At 43.6% G+C, this 15,095-nt stretch overlaps 2 protein-coding genes and 1 long non-coding RNA gene across 7 annotated transcripts in view; 2 read left to right on the forward strand and 1 right to left on the reverse strand.

The window, feature by feature from the left end:
- Positions 1 to 888: 888 nt before the first annotated feature.
- On the forward strand, positions 889 to 4,710 carry mafba (MAF bZIP transcription factor Ba). The gene has a single exon (XM_082519536.1). The coding sequence runs from the start codon at positions 1,339 to 1,341 to the stop codon at positions 2,563 to 2,565; it is 1,227 nt and encodes a 408-aa protein (XP_082375662.1). The 5' UTR covers positions 889 to 1,338; the 3' UTR covers positions 2,566 to 4,710.
- Positions 4,711 to 5,005: 295 nt separating this feature from the next.
- On the forward strand, positions 5,006 to 9,597 carry LOC309697275. Its single transcript, XR_014273784.1, has 2 exons — positions 5,006 to 6,798; positions 7,460 to 9,597. It is a non-coding gene; the product is annotated as an uncharacterized lncRNA (long non-coding RNA).
- Positions 7,567 to 15,095, reverse strand: part of LOC309697274 (uncharacterized protein) — a 207,073-nt gene continuing 199,544 nt past the window's right edge. For 2 of the 5 annotated variants that reach the window (XR_014273781.1, XR_014273782.1), the window contains exon 5: positions 8,138 to 8,220. Coding sequence is in view for 1 of the 5 variants with exons in the window: in XM_082519068.1 (XP_082375194.1) it covers positions 7,577 to 7,667; positions 8,117 to 8,220 (195 nt within the window). In the remaining 4 variants the exon portion in view is untranslated. Of the gene's footprint in view, positions 7,668 to 8,037; positions 8,221 to 15,095 lie in introns of those variants that run through there. The other 3 variants (XM_082519068.1, XR_014273780.1, XR_014273783.1) reach the window with 3 other exon arrangements.

A 15,095-nucleotide genomic window follows, 5' to 3' on the forward strand; every position in this document is an offset into this window, starting at 1 on the left:
TTCATTATATAGAATACTGCAGTGGTCTGTTTTTTATTTGTTTAAACAATAAATTGGGATTTAAAAAATCCATAAATTAAAGTGGACCAGTATTGTCGCCAGTGAGAAGCAGATCTACATGTAAACCTTGAGACTTTATTGTGGTTCTTCGCTACAGTGAACATTAAAATGACGTATTTGTAGCTACAGCCTTAATATAGTTATTATACATTAAAGCGCCTGTGTGTGAAATTGTGTGTGGCAGAAAAATAGTCACGATTTAACTTTTAAGGTCGCTTAGAAACTGTGTTCTGACCTTGTGTTATCACCATGCTGCGTAATACAGGCTTGTATGTGACTGGTTATCTTTTGGGTTTTTGAAAGTTATAGACATGCAGCAAATAAACATAAACAAGACAACATAAGAAAATGATTCTTCTTGATCTCATTTTCAAGACAAATGAAGTTGTGTCTTGAACTATAATGCAGGAGCAGTGCCTGTAGTAAGTCCAATTTGTATTGTGCATCTGGAAACATCTGGAACAACTGTTAGGACTACCTCAGAAATCTGCCTGAAATTCAACGTTTGGTGTCATTCTAAGAGTGTTGGACCATAAAGTGGCAGTTCTTTCACGTTTCTCTCATTTCAGACACGACTGAATACGAGGAGCAGCGCTTTACATCGAAGGCATTTCACTCCGCCACTTTCCACCGTTCTTCTACTTTTAGGGAAGTCGGTCAGCTGACTGTAGCTGTCAAGACTGGAGCGCCCTCCTCTCCTTCGTCCCTCTCCTCTTTCTCTTCCTCTATTTGAGCGCAAAGTCCTGTTCCCATTGGAGAACCGAGTGCTACCGAGCTCGACGTCACCAGGCGATATTAGTATAAAGCGCAAGGCTGGCTTCAAGCGCAGTCTGCTGGATACCAGAGAGTGGAGAGAGTGAGAGAGGCGAGCCTTTAAATCTCTGCGGTGCAGAGCTGGAAAAGCTGCTTCTCAGCGAAAATCAGACGCCCTATTTACACCGCTTACTCGCTCCTTTTATTTTCCTGGGGAAAAAAGGGACTTACAACCAAGAAATTGCAACGAGGACTGGTGCCCGTCTCAGCGAATTAACGTGGTATTTCTTTTGTTATTATTATTTATGTTTTTTCTTGTAAATGCACTTCTGCTGAAGGGACTCGGGTTTTACTTTTGCACTGAGACGCGCAGCTTTCTACCTCCCGCCTGGTCTCTCTGCCAGATTATCCCAGCAGAAGTAGGCTATATGACGCAAACCGTGTGCAGTGCATTAGTCTGAAAGTTTTCCTCCACGACTTTTTTTTTCTTTTTTTCCTTTTTTTCCACCAACCACGCGCTGTTTCATGCTACAGCAAGTCAGTGCACAGCGGTGGAGGAGCCAAAAGAACTATTGCATGAAACAAGAAAGGAGAGAAGAGACGCTGATTAATAAGTCAGTTTTTGCGACGCTCGCCAACACTTTTGCATATCTGCAAAAGAGTCGCGACAACAACATGAGCGCAGAGCTGAGCATGGGGCCGGAGCTGCCCAGCAGCCCTCTGGCTCTGGAATATGTGAACGATTTTGACCTGATGAAGTTTGACGTGAAGAAGGAAGGCCTGGCCGGGCTGGATCGCAACGGGGTGCGCCAGTGTAACCGTCTCCAACCCCAAGGCTCTGTGTCTTCCACCCCTATCAGTACACCCTGCAGCTCGGTGCCCTCGTCGCCCAGCTTCAGCCCCACGGAGCAGAAAAGCCACCTGGAGGAGCTGTACTGGATGCCGAACAACGGGTACCACCAGCAGATAGACCCGCAGACGCTAAGCCTGACCCCGGAGGACGCAGTGGAGGCCCTGATTGGAGCGACAGCTCACGGCCACCCTCCGCCTCCGCATGTCCAACAGCAGCTGCAGCAGCAAGGCGCTTTCGAGGGCTACAGGGGCCCGCATCACCACCACAGCCATCACGGCCACAGCCAGCAGCATCATCACCCCTATGCGGGGGGCATCCCGCACCACGCCGAGGAACTTTCTGGGCACCCGGGCGGACACAGCCACCCACATAGCCAGCATCATCATCACCACAGCCAAGACCCCGACAGCCCATCTCCGGTGTCCCCAGAGTCCCACCAGCCGCTGCACCATCACCGCCACCATCATCACCACCATCCGCACGGCCACCTGAGCCAGTCAGCGGCGCACCACAGCTCCGGGGGCGGACTCAACGTGGAGGACCGTTTCTCCGACGACCAGCTCGTATCCATGTCGGTGAGGGAGCTCAACAGACACCTACGGGGCTTCAGCAAGGACGAGGTGATCCGCCTCAAGCAGAAGAGGAGGACCCTGAAGAACCGGGGCTACGCTCAGTCCTGCCGGTTCAAGCGGGTGCAGCAGAAGCACGTGCTGGAGAACGAGAAGACGCAGCTGATGAACCAGGTGGAGCAGCTGAAGGCGGAGATCACCCGGCTGGCGAGGGAGAGGGACGCCTACAAACTCAAGTGTGAGAAACTGACGGGGTCGGGGGCCAATAACGGGTTCCGCGAGGCTGGCTCAACCAGTGACAACCCTTCATCACCAGAGTTTTTCATGTGAGTTGCCATAGCCTTTTTCTTGTGAACCCTCCAACTTACTCAACAAACAACCCCCACCCCCACTCCACCACCCCCCGACACCTTTACTTTCTGACTGACTTTGCTGATGCGCAAACGATAATAATCCACACCTCCCATACTGTTTGATTATATTAATAACGGTAACAATTATATTCATATTAGACGAGTAATCCATCAGATAGTATTCTCATATATAATCATCTCACCATCCACGTGTCAACTGAGATACAAAGAGCAATGTAGAGTGTCCGATCAGTCGCAGCATCTTTGTAGATTAGTTGCTTGTAGTGAAGAGACTTTTGTTTTTCTTCTTCAAAGAAGAGGAGCGACTGATGAACTTTTTTTGTTTGTTCGTTTGTCTCTCACTTGAGGCTCCAGCTTTTAAATCACCTGTAAGTAACGTGGGACGGCGTAAGGCAGTTGTATTTTTGCTGACATTCTTATGAACCAACAAGCAGGCCCGATCTCACAGCCTGCAACTCACCAGACTCACATTCGACAAGTGGACCCGAAATCTGAAGAAAAAATTAACAAATGAATCTTAAAAAAAAAAACATAAAAAAAACGGGACACCACTTTATGCAAATTTATCTTCCGTCTACTAACCCGTCACGGGAGGGGACATTTTATGCAACATCTCATTGATTTATTGCCTGCTTGGTTATATTCGAATATATATTGAAAACAAAACAAAAAAATCTGCATTAAATATTAATCCTGCATGCTGGACATGTACGGTAATAATTTCTATTTTGTACCTTCATCTTCTCGTGTATATTAAGAGCATGTTGTTGATCTGCGCTTTTTTGGGGGGTGGGGGTGGGGGGTTAGAGAAATGCAGCGGGGACAGAACAGCAGGACTGGCGGTGCAGTATCATGGTGTGGGCTTCTTTTTCTTTTTTGGGGGGGGGGGGGGGCTTGTAAATATTATGCAACCGCGAAAACTGCACAACAAGATTGAGGAGGCTGGTTTGTACTTCTTTCTGTGTGTTGTGTTTTTATTTCATTTGTTATGATTTTTTTTTTTATCGTGTTGGGTATTGTTTGAAAGAGGAGTGCATTTGTTTTCCCAGTTGCATTTAAATACAGCAAAACTGTGTCAAGTGCACTTTTTTGGATAATGATTTGCGAGTTTTTCATTTTGAATTTTGTGCAGACCCCCCTCCAGGAAAGACATACTATGATGTAATACTGCAATAATATTAAAGGCAGGCCTCAGTGCGAACTTTTAAGAGTAGTATTTAGGACGCATGTTGTGTGAGGCAGAGGAGACAAGCATGTGACCACGACATTATTCAAACCAGATTACGCAGAGTTTATACTCCATTGGACCGAAGGCTGGATACCGCGTGTATTAACACTCTGCTATTTTCACACTCGGTGTAGCTTTTATGGCACATATTCAGTGGGGCGAGGTGTTATCTGCATTTCTAAACAAATTAGAACCAAACAAGTCCAAATATTTCTCATCATAATTGGCAGCCACCTGTAGCCCCCCCAACTCCATTCGACCAGATGTTGATCATTTATATTTTACGCAATATTTAGAAAATTCGCAGTTACGATTTAGATAACACGAATGTTTTTGATAGAAAGTTTGAATATTAATGTTCTATGTTTTTCCTGATTTTTTTCTGCCGGTCAGTAAAAAAAGGGGATCCAGGTTGTGCAAAGTCTCAAAATGAAAACAATGTGTATGTTATGTAATACTTTTTTTCTTTGTTTTATTATTATTTGATGATTCTGGTTCTGCTGGCCAGATGCATAGTTAAAAGTTTTTATTTTAATGATTTAAATTAAACTGTCAGATCATATCGATTAAAGCATGGTGCTTGCATTGAAACTGTTGTTGAAAAGTCATGCATTTAACAATCTTTGGTTTGTTACTGATTCAACTGTGTTGAAATCGAACTGAAACTGCAGCAGCGGGTTGTTGTTTTGTTTTCACAAATTTCATGTACTTGGCGATGATGGGGATCAACTTTCAATCCTGTTTATATAAATAATAGTAACACTTAAATTTGAACTGTTCCATTCAGGCTGGTTTCTGTTTTGTCTCTTTTTGTTGTTTTTTGGAAGAAATTGTTTCCTATTTTGCTTATTAAAGTCATTGAAATGGCAATAATTACCTCTCAGACTTTATTATTTTTTTCGTTTTCACATTTAAGGATCTGTGACAAAATCATTCTGTCATATAAACAACAGCATACTAGCGGTAATTAAAGCTGCCACGCAGTGTAACGACAGTAACAATATGAATCTTTAAAAAGTTTGCTAATGCCCTGAAAAACATTTAAAATTATTTTTTCCCTTTAAGAGCTAATTTGCACTAATCAAGCAGTTTCCGTTTCATTTGCACTTTGCCTTCATTTTTATTTTCAGACTTAAAAACAAAGTGCAAACTTTGGATTAAAGCCCACTGGCCTGCAGTGATTAGATCACCGGGTATGGTAGTTTATGTGCCGCTGCAGGGAGATTCCTATACACGCTGCTCTGCTGGCATGCTGACTTCTGCAGAAACCCCGCGCCGTAAAAGGAGATCTTTGACCTTGCAATATACCGGAGAAGAGATGAAAACCTCAAATTTACATTAAGTGTTACAATAATTTTCATTCTCACCGTGCATGGCTTTGAATACACTTAAAGGCTAAATCTAACTGGTTCTTACAAAATTAGAATCTTAAAAAAAGTCCGACCCTGTCGCCTAACGCGCGGAGCAAGGCCTCAGTTTCAAAATAATCCCGTGTGCGCCCGCGGGTGTGATATTTTTACGGTTAACGGTAATGGAATCTATTATTGCCATGTGTCAACACACTTGCTATACCTCGGAAGTCTGTCTTCACTTCTGATTATTGCTGCATGCAAACACTTGAGCAAAGTATACAATTCTGGTATTTTGTTGATTTGCCTTAAAACAAACTAAATAAATGAAAACACACTCTTGATTTTTAGGCGCAGTATATATACACATCAAAAGCACCGTCACTCTTCAATGTGCATGTCCTGACAGTACGATGATAGAAGCAGAGAAGAAGAAGGGAGTAAGTGTTGATCTGGTCCCGGTCTAGAGTTTCTGGTGTCAGAACATTATCTGCCCCATGTCTGCACATTCTCAAGGACAAAACCGCTAGGAAGGAATCAACCAATGAGACTCAAGGAAGGCAAGTCTAGTTTACATTCTCCCCTCTCTCTCCCTCTCTCTCTTTGGACAGCCACCAGCAGCCTGGGGCCATGAGTGCAACTGGGGTCAACCAGGAGAAAGAGGCCTTTAATATGTGATTTTAATTGAACATAACAAAAACAACTGAATAGGCTTATCTTTATCCCGATTCTTTTCTTCAGATTTTTCATAAACGTCACTTCATGAGTGAATCAGATCTAAACAGGTTATGTAAAGAATCATATTATGACTTCAGCACTCAAAATGTGCATGAAACTCAGCTGGATGCATGGAAAAGAAAAGGGGAAAGAGTCTGGAAGCGCTCGCTGAGACACACAGAGGGAAATAATCCAGCATTAATATCAAATACATGACGAAGTTTACCAATTTCATCGCAGAGGCTTAAATTCTATTTCCGCCACATGTATGATAAACCTCTGAAAAGCAACGCATCAACATTGGACAGCATAAAAAAAGCTGATCCTAAAAAATATTACGGCAATCTGATTTATGTCTAAAAAAATCTGAAAACCTGAGTACATTATTACACTATTTTTTGCTCACATGATTCCTGACTGCATTTTATGTGCATTATTAACAAGCTGCAGCGATAACATCTCAAAGGGAACTTTTTGTCATATTCTTGCCTACAGAGAGTGATTTAAAATTTTGCGAAGAAGAGCGTCTTTCATTGGGGACTGTGTGTATTTCACAGAAATGTGTGATGATAAATTGGGGAAAGGATAAAAAAATATGAGCGAAAAAGGCAGAGGTTGAAACTACGAGAGCGCATCAGCATCAACCTCAGCTCAGCGGAAGAGCCAAGGACACAGGGACCTGGCGTACTGTAATGATTTTAGTCTCCAATCACACATTCATGCCCCCCCACAGAGATCCTATCTGCATTCAGCCCGCTCTGCCAGCCTCCACCTTCAGCTCCTTGTATCTGCAGCGGCAGCATCAAGCAGTCCGGGACAGCAGCCTCAATCATGGCATGCTTCTGTTCATCGCCCGGACCTCATGACATTTTTATGCTCCAGTCAGCTTCAGCAGGTCAGCTCCTTTTATAAGCTCTCCAAGCATTAGCCTCAACCCAGCTGCACGCATTTTAGAGCCTCTGAAGAGTGTGTGCTCACTGCTGCTTCCTCTATGCAGACTTGAACTCAAACCATGAACTCATTTGCATCTTTCATCATTTAGGAAAAAAAAGAGGGGATCTTTTTTTTGTGCTAATTTTACCACACGCTGCTCAACTGAGAGAACCACATTTAGTTATTTTTAATTACCACCAGCATAGCTTGAGCTTTGTATGTATTATCATGTTCATTAATTTAAACGTGGAATAAATCCCATTCAGATATATTGCTCACACACAGAGACACACATGTGCACAAGCAGTCTAGCCCACTTCCACACTAGCAGTCCATTCACTGTAATTGGAAGTTACTTTGCTGCTACTCTAAATCACAGTGATTTCCTGGGAAATTACAGCAGGCTATTTTCAAGGGACACACACACACACACACACACACACACACACACACACACACACACACACACACACACACACACACACACACACAAAAGAGCATTAACCAGTTACTGAGACTGTTTTTGGATGTGTTAGTATTTACCTACCAATACAAACACATTGAGAATAGAAGATGAAATAAATATGTTGTTTCATCTCTCTATTTTCTGCTTTCCTCTTTAGGGTTGAGTGCTGTCAGATTCTTCTTGGCACTGGAAATGTTTGCTTTCTTCCCAAATATGCTGAGGGGATCTCCCAGTTACATTAGTACACTGGACGCGAGTCAGTGGCAATCAGTCTTCAGCATCTTCTCCTCATCTCTCCCTCATCTCCCTCGTCATCCTTCCCTTCATCTACTCCCCCTTCAGTCCTCGGACGAGGCCAGCCAAGTCTGGAGTTCAGATAGCGACAGCGTCACAGCATCTGTTATTCATCTTCAGCATGTTACGCATCATGCACGCAAACACAAAAACACACACGGATGCACATTCTTAAATAATAACATACACACACATTACATCATTCCTCTGGTAGATATCACACAGATTGGTGCAGGTAGTATAAATATATTTCCTTATGTCATGTGATCCGGCACATGCACACACAGACACATAGACAGACACTTGACACAAAATATAGGCTTTCCAAATGCTTCCACATTCACACTGTGCTGTTATTACACCAACTTAAATGATAATACGTCAAAAGGCTTAACTTTCACCTGACTGTAGATGGGAAAGAGCTACTTTTTTCCCACTGACCTCGTCAACCACACTCTCTCGTTGTGATGAATTTGTGCCTTCATGGTCACAACCAGTCAATGGTCTGTATGATGGATACCTATAGCCATGGCCGCAGTGAGTCGATGAAAGTGACCCATGTGTACATCTCTGCTTCCGGGATGTGAAACCCAATTCCGGGTGGGATTGATCCATGTCTGGCCACTGCGGGGATAAGGCCAGAGGGAGAAGATAAGAGCAGACACAGAGCAGTCAATGATACGTTTGACCATCAACCTCTACTGCAAACAGGATGCTGTAGTAACTTTTAAAGGTATACAGACCGCATGTCACCAGGTCATGTAAAAGGAACTTGCTGCTGTTTAAGTGCTGTGGCTGAAAAGCACTGGTGGAGGAAGCATTCAAGCTTCTCCACGTAAGCCGTACATGCCACTTATTTGAGCATATTAGTAAAAAACAAAACACATAAGTATAAAACTTGTATGGATTCCTAATGCTATAACTCTTGTACTTGTTTTGTGCTTAAATACTGATTATTCACAATATTGATTACTGAGTTTTAAACCAGTGATTAGACAAAGTAAGCTATTTAAAAACATCATCTTGGGCCCCAGGAAGCTGATTTCTACCAATCAATAGAACAAGCAAAAGAAAAAATCAAAAACAATCCTTTGAGAAATGGGTAGCAGTCAGCTAATTCTACAGAGAACACGCTCTGTGTCTGTGTGTTGTGCATGTCGACTGTATCATCTCCACCTTATGTACTGCGCTCTGGCCTGTTGTCGCCCCAAGATGTGAGGTAAATAATTGAATGGATCCATTAATAAATAAAGTGCAGGGGGTGGTGGGGAGGGGGGATGAGGGCGAGAAGCGAGACGGGAGAGACAGGTCACTCATTTTTACAATCACTGTTCGGGGGAGTGACATGGCTGCACACGCGCTGCCACTTCTCCCTCTCTCTCTGTGCTCTCTTTCTCTCTAGCAGGTGTCTGGACGTAGCGAATACTAGCGATACTGAACTGTGACCCAAAAGCTGTGAGCAGGATGTAGCATTTCAGCACATTTCCTCTCCGATCCACCAGGACAAGCCTACTTCCTGTAAAACAGGTGGAGGGAGGTAACATGGAGCCGCCCCCACAGATCAAACCAAGCCTATTTGAGCCCAGCCAACCTATTTTCCAGTATGCACCGGTAAATTCCAGCTGGTACTGGTTATTTATATATGTTATAAAACACTATTTAATGTAAAAACCTGCCAAGGGAGCAGCAACTGGAAAGGTGAATATGAAGCTGTGGTTTTGAGCCATATAGAATTTTAAGGGTATAATTATCAGCTACTGAGAGGCTGTAGTAGTTTGTTGAAAGTGTATGTTTCCTGTTACAGTAGCTGCCTTTTTTGGCAATATTTCTATCGTAACCTAGTCCTGCTCTGTAAGTATACCACCATTGTGCCACAGTTTTGTGTTTGTTACTACCTCTGCTTGTCTGTTGTGTGGGAAATAAAGATGTTTACAAAGATGCAAACCAGAGCAAACTGTCCAAGCTCTGCAGAAACCAGTCATTAAAAATAACATCACATTTCATACTTGCCCAGTAAGTTTTTTTTTCTGTCTTTACTAATTCCACACTAATGCCTTCTACTTTCTCTCTAACCCATTCACCTCATTCTCGCATTTGCTTTCTTGCTTTTACCCTTGTTTTCTCTTTCGCTTGGCCTTCTTTTTTATTTTACAGCCTGATCTCTATTTAGATTTCCTCGTTTGGAGTTGCCACAACGCTCCCCGCTGCCAACATCTGTAAGTGGTTTGCAGGCAAGAGACACTATGGAAAAACATCAAAAAACTAAAAAAAAAAGGGCATAATGGGTCTCCTCTACTAGGGTTAGAGAGAATGGAGGCTGTGAGAAGGATACAAACTGCACTGGGATCATGCACAGAAGAAGGCGGCCGGCTGTGCTCTGTCTTGCTGAGGGTATGTATGAAGACAGCTGTGGAGCGACATGTCTGAATCACTGTGAAGCACTATGTAATATTCTGCACAGTGCCGGCAATAAATGCATACCTGCTCATAGAGTACTGTAGCTTATACTGGGTGGAAGTTCTTGGGACCCCACAGTTGAGGTTTTACTGCGGATTGACCTCAATCACGTGTCAGGTTTTAGGCAGATTGGACTTAAGCTGCAGCACTTTTAAAGAGATTATGTTATTGTAAGCGATTAGGGGAAGTAGATACATTGAAGGGAGCTAATGAGGGGTTTCTCCCCTCCCCAGCTGCCAGCCTAATTCAGTGCTCACTGTCCTGTTGATAATACACACTACAATAGTATTACTGTGGCATTAGAGGCTTTACAATGTTGTGGCACTGAGAGCTACTCTGTTGACAGTGTGGTAAGTGTTCAGAGCGTTGTTTATCGCATTGCTATAACAGTCTATAGTGTTTTTCATGAGCATGTGGCTGCTCTTTATACATATGTGTTTGGGGGGAGGGGGCGGGGGGAGGCTTTGTGTGTACAGTAGGGTCTCATTAGGTAATGAGGATGATTACGCTGCATTAGGTGGTGGAGAAGAGAGGCAACAGCCACAGGGTGGGAGGGGAGAAGGAACATGTGTCTGTGATTTGCGGCATAAGCACATACCATTTAATTGACACAAGCTCTCTGTGTCTGCTGTGTCCTCTCCATGTCTGCTTGGTCCTCTCTGTCCTTGACTCGGAGGGCAGAGAGACAGATGTGGTGTGAAAGGGGCGGAGTAGGGGAATTCAGTGAATGTGGAAAGGTACCGGGCTGAAAGTCGGCTGCAGTTAGAGGTAGAGTGGAATATTGGATGTGTCTCACTGCTCTGTAGGGCAATCTGCTGCAACTATGAAAGGCAACTTCAGAAGTCCCTGTGATATTGCGTAATTAATGCTATATAACTCCTCTAAAGGAAGAAGCAGAGAGACTACCAGAGTATTTCCCCAATACTAAGGGGGCATTTGGCTGAATGTGTGAAGACAGGCTTCCCTCACTACTCCCCTTCTATAAGTAGGCAGGTATTTTTACCCTGGATAAAGTGCTGACCCAGTCTCAGGTAATTACACCCCTATTGGGCTTTGGCACAGACAAGTCAGGGCGGTGCTGAGTGCACCTTACACCCCGGCGACGGGTAAACCACACTTATCTCACTATTTACAAGCAAGTATAGAGCCTTGCTCCACATGAGAGACAGAGAGGAGGGCATACCTTGGCAAAGACAGGAAACCTTTCCCCTGGAAGCAGTCGACTGACATCCCATCCCCCATTAAACAACACAAAAAGGGACACAAAAGCAATGAAACTATATTCCATATTTATGCAGAGGGTGTAATCAGAGTAACAACAGAAGAAACACGTATATTGCCTAACTGAGGGATCCTGGCAATATTGTGCCAGTGTGTGGCACATTTCCTGGCAAAGATTCAATCCAGTAATCCCTAAGAGGGTTAGGCATGCTCTAATCACTTCTAACATAATAAAGCCGAATGTTCATGAATGATGGATATCTTTCTTGGAAGCAGCAGAACAACAAAAGGAAAAAAACAATGCTTCTATTAACGTGTCAGGGTGTGATGATATCTCTAAATGTCACGAGGAGCATGATACTGGCTGTTTTTTTAGACGGAGCTGTTAATAACATCAAGTATGAAGGAAGTTCAGGTCTGCAGCCTGGCACAATGCCAACAGAACCTGGAGGCATTTGGACCAAATTCAGGCTCATCTTTATGCTGAACTACAAATAATAATCCTTAATAACCAGGGTTGTAATTAAATATGAAAACTATAATAGGGTGCGCACTGATATATTTTTGTCCTTGTTTTGGCACATTAACAGGTTGCAACTTGCTCATTTGATAAGTTGGCTTTGTACAGACAGTTGCAGAGACCTAAAAGAATCAGAAAGGTTAAGCTTACATTCACAAGCTTCTACAGTTTCCAGGTAAATCTGCATTATATAACAACTCTGAACTTCTTTCTTTGTTTTGCAGTCATGCATTCTCAAAACAAGGCAACCTTTGCAGTCAACTTGTAAATTGATAAAATGGGGAAAAAAACATTTAAAACACCGGCATCAGGATGAGAAAGATTCGTTTTTTTCTTATGCCTCAAAGGTTATGGTCTTAATCAGACTACGTAAAACTTTCAAGCAACTGTTTTACACTAGCATAAAAGCTAAACTAAAATGATGACGGTACAAAAAGACTAAGCAGCACAGGATAAAGTAATTATGTTGGATGATTCACTGATGGCAAACATACCTTGTCTTGTCTGAAACATTGTTCAGAAGATCATATTCGTAAATTCTTAACCTTTATTTTATGCATAGCAATCAACATACCTCCAAGAGAAGATCTGCATCAGAACCAGTGAACATGTGCTCTTCAGAGTGTCTTTGAATAAAACGGGGGATCTTTACAAGACACTTTTCTCTAGTATCTTTAATATATCTTCTCTCCAATTAAATGCAAGTTCTATGGAAACTATGTGCTGTGTGCTGCTAGGCAAGGAAGAGACTAAGGGAAATGGCTGTGGTCAGACCATAGTCCTTGAAAGAGGAGGGAAGTGCCAAGCAAGGAGAAGAAGACGGAGAGGAAGAAAAGAAAAACGAAAAAGAGCTTTCTGAATTTGAATGATTTACCTATAAATGCACACATATGGGCATGCTCATGCACACACAAAACGCACGCACAGAGACATGCACATGCACAAACACATGCATGCACTCTGGCAGCTGAGGTGCTGTGTGTAATAATACACTGATGGGAATGTGCCACTGCATGTTAATTCTCCCTTCACGCTTGCGTTGAGGAACACAGAGCCTCTAATTGATGCTAAAACAAACTGCTGACCCAAACTCAGGATGAAGGTCTGTCACTGATGCACACAGAGAAACACACACTCCTGCCTGCACAAACTATGAAGTGTACTATTTGCACCCCAATTTCACAAAAACTGAACATGCACAACTCCAATGGAACAAATCTGAGGTTTCCTAAACTGTCACACACTTTTGCGTTCTATAAGAGGCTTATAGGTTCAGAGCTTGAAAGTCATCCACCACATGAACAAGAATAAGATGCCTAGGTGGCAATCTGCAATGTCCTTGGATTTCTGGAGGCACATCTGGGAGTCCGTGTGCACGCTTGCATTAGGAGTACCTTCTGGAGGGTGGTTGGGGGGCCTTGAGAAAGTAAACTCTACTCATCCTTTTCACATTCAAATACAGTCATACACACATACACACATGACGCCCCTAAAGGAAGCTCCAGAGAGGCACAACGAAGCCTTTGTGCGGGCCAGATTTCTCATGTCTCCCCGCTCCAGCACACAGATAGATCATCTCAGTATAGCCCTCTGTCTGAAGGGCAAGTGCATGCACGCCTCAGAGACAGAAAGAGGGAGGGAGAAAGACAGTGGAAGAGTGCGAAAAAAAGTTACAACCCAAATCACTTCTTTCCTTTCTCTTTTAATACTTTCCCCCCTTGTCTCTTGTCTCCCACATCTTTCCCCCTCTTTCTCCCACTCCCTCCATACCCTCCCTCTCTCTCCGCAGAGGAATCCAGTCTCTCCACTGGGATTGGAGCTCTTTGAAGGTGATCCAGAACTGTACTGCTTGCTGCCTCTGCTCTCCTCCCTCTCTGCCCTACCTCCCTCACCCTCCACCCTCCGCTGCCACCCCTCAGCCCTCAGGGGGCCTGGATCCTGCTCAACCAAGAGCAGCCGTGCTCCAAATCCAGGCCCGGGCTTAGCACTCCTGCCGCAGGCCTTGCTCGCTGTCCCGCTGCACCACAGAGAAACAGAGAGGTGGGAGGCCTGAGGAAACAGGACCATGGGTGGGTGGGAGAAGGGGGAAAGTAGGCGTTGGGAGAAGCAAGGCACGTGTGTTTGGTCACATTCACATTTGGCATTTTGGAGAAAGAGATTAGGAAGGAGATGTAATTGCAACTCTCCCTCCTTCCCAAATATCTCTCTTTTTTCCTCTTCTCCTTCACATAACTGTTTATTTTCCTTTTCATTTCATCCTTACGCTCCCTCCCTTTTTCCATCCCACTTCCCCTGTTCCCTCCATCCCAAGGGCAAGCTCTTCACACACTCGTCAGACTGGTTTCTTTGGCACACCTCGCGCACACAAACACACACTTTTGGGTGCCAACATACGCTCAGACACATAGCTCTTCACTTTAACAGAGGGTCCGTTACTCAATTTCTCAGAACTGAGAAGGAAAAGACAGAGAATGACAAACAGACAGAAAAAAAGAAAAAGAAAAGGGAGGCCGATAAAGAGAGGGAGTGAACTGGAGGGATGTGCATTCCTTTGGCTTGCCTGGCTTGGGAGCACAGGAGACGTGTTGCTGGCTGTTCAGTTTATTATCCCCAAGCCATATGGGTTGGCAAGCTTTTGGGGTGTGGTGGGATTCATGTGTGTTTGTGTGTGAGCAGGGTAAGGCAGCAAGTGTGATTATACCTACAGTATGTCTTTTATCACCTGCAGTATGCATCTGTGTGTAGTCTAGGCCACAATAACCTAAGGAACCACATTTTCAGATTAGAGCTTTCACTAAAACATTGAGAGTTTCCAGCACATTTCAGCCTACATAACAATACACCACACATGCACACATGAGTAAATTTACACAAGCTGATTATTTCAGTCATTTGTGGTTTAAATTGTAACTTAATGATAATCACATGATGGTATGGTATCATGCAGTGTGTTTTAATACTGCTTCCTTTAAGATTCAAGTATATTTAGATTTATTGCAACTGGAATCGCTGTAAAATGTTAGGAGAAATTGGGTCATCGTCCTTTCTCGCAATTAGCTAGTCTGCTTGGTTTAGGTGAAAGTTCTGCCTGGATGGAGCTTACACATGCTCACTGTGAATCCACCGTACAACTACCTACACTATCCTCACATGCATGCAATCAGACATTACATGGACTTCAGAGCTGGCTTCAAGATTGAAGCTGATTTGTAAAACTAATTCCTACAAAGAGCAGTTTAGGGATTCATTTTACTGATCATCTTTGTTTACTTTAAACGTCTAGGTGGGTTGAAGCATTTAA

This window comes from Aulonocara stuartgranti (genome assembly GCF_965226115.1).
Source record: "Aulonocara stuartgranti genome assembly, chromosome: 20".
NCBI classification, from domain to species: Eukaryota; Metazoa; Chordata; class Actinopteri; order Cichliformes; family Cichlidae; genus Aulonocara; species Aulonocara stuartgranti.

Coding starts and splice junctions, on each gene's coding strand:
- mafba (XM_082519536.1), top strand. CDS start 1,339: ATGCTACAGCAAGTCAGTGCACAGCGGTGGAGGAGCCAAAAGAACTAT.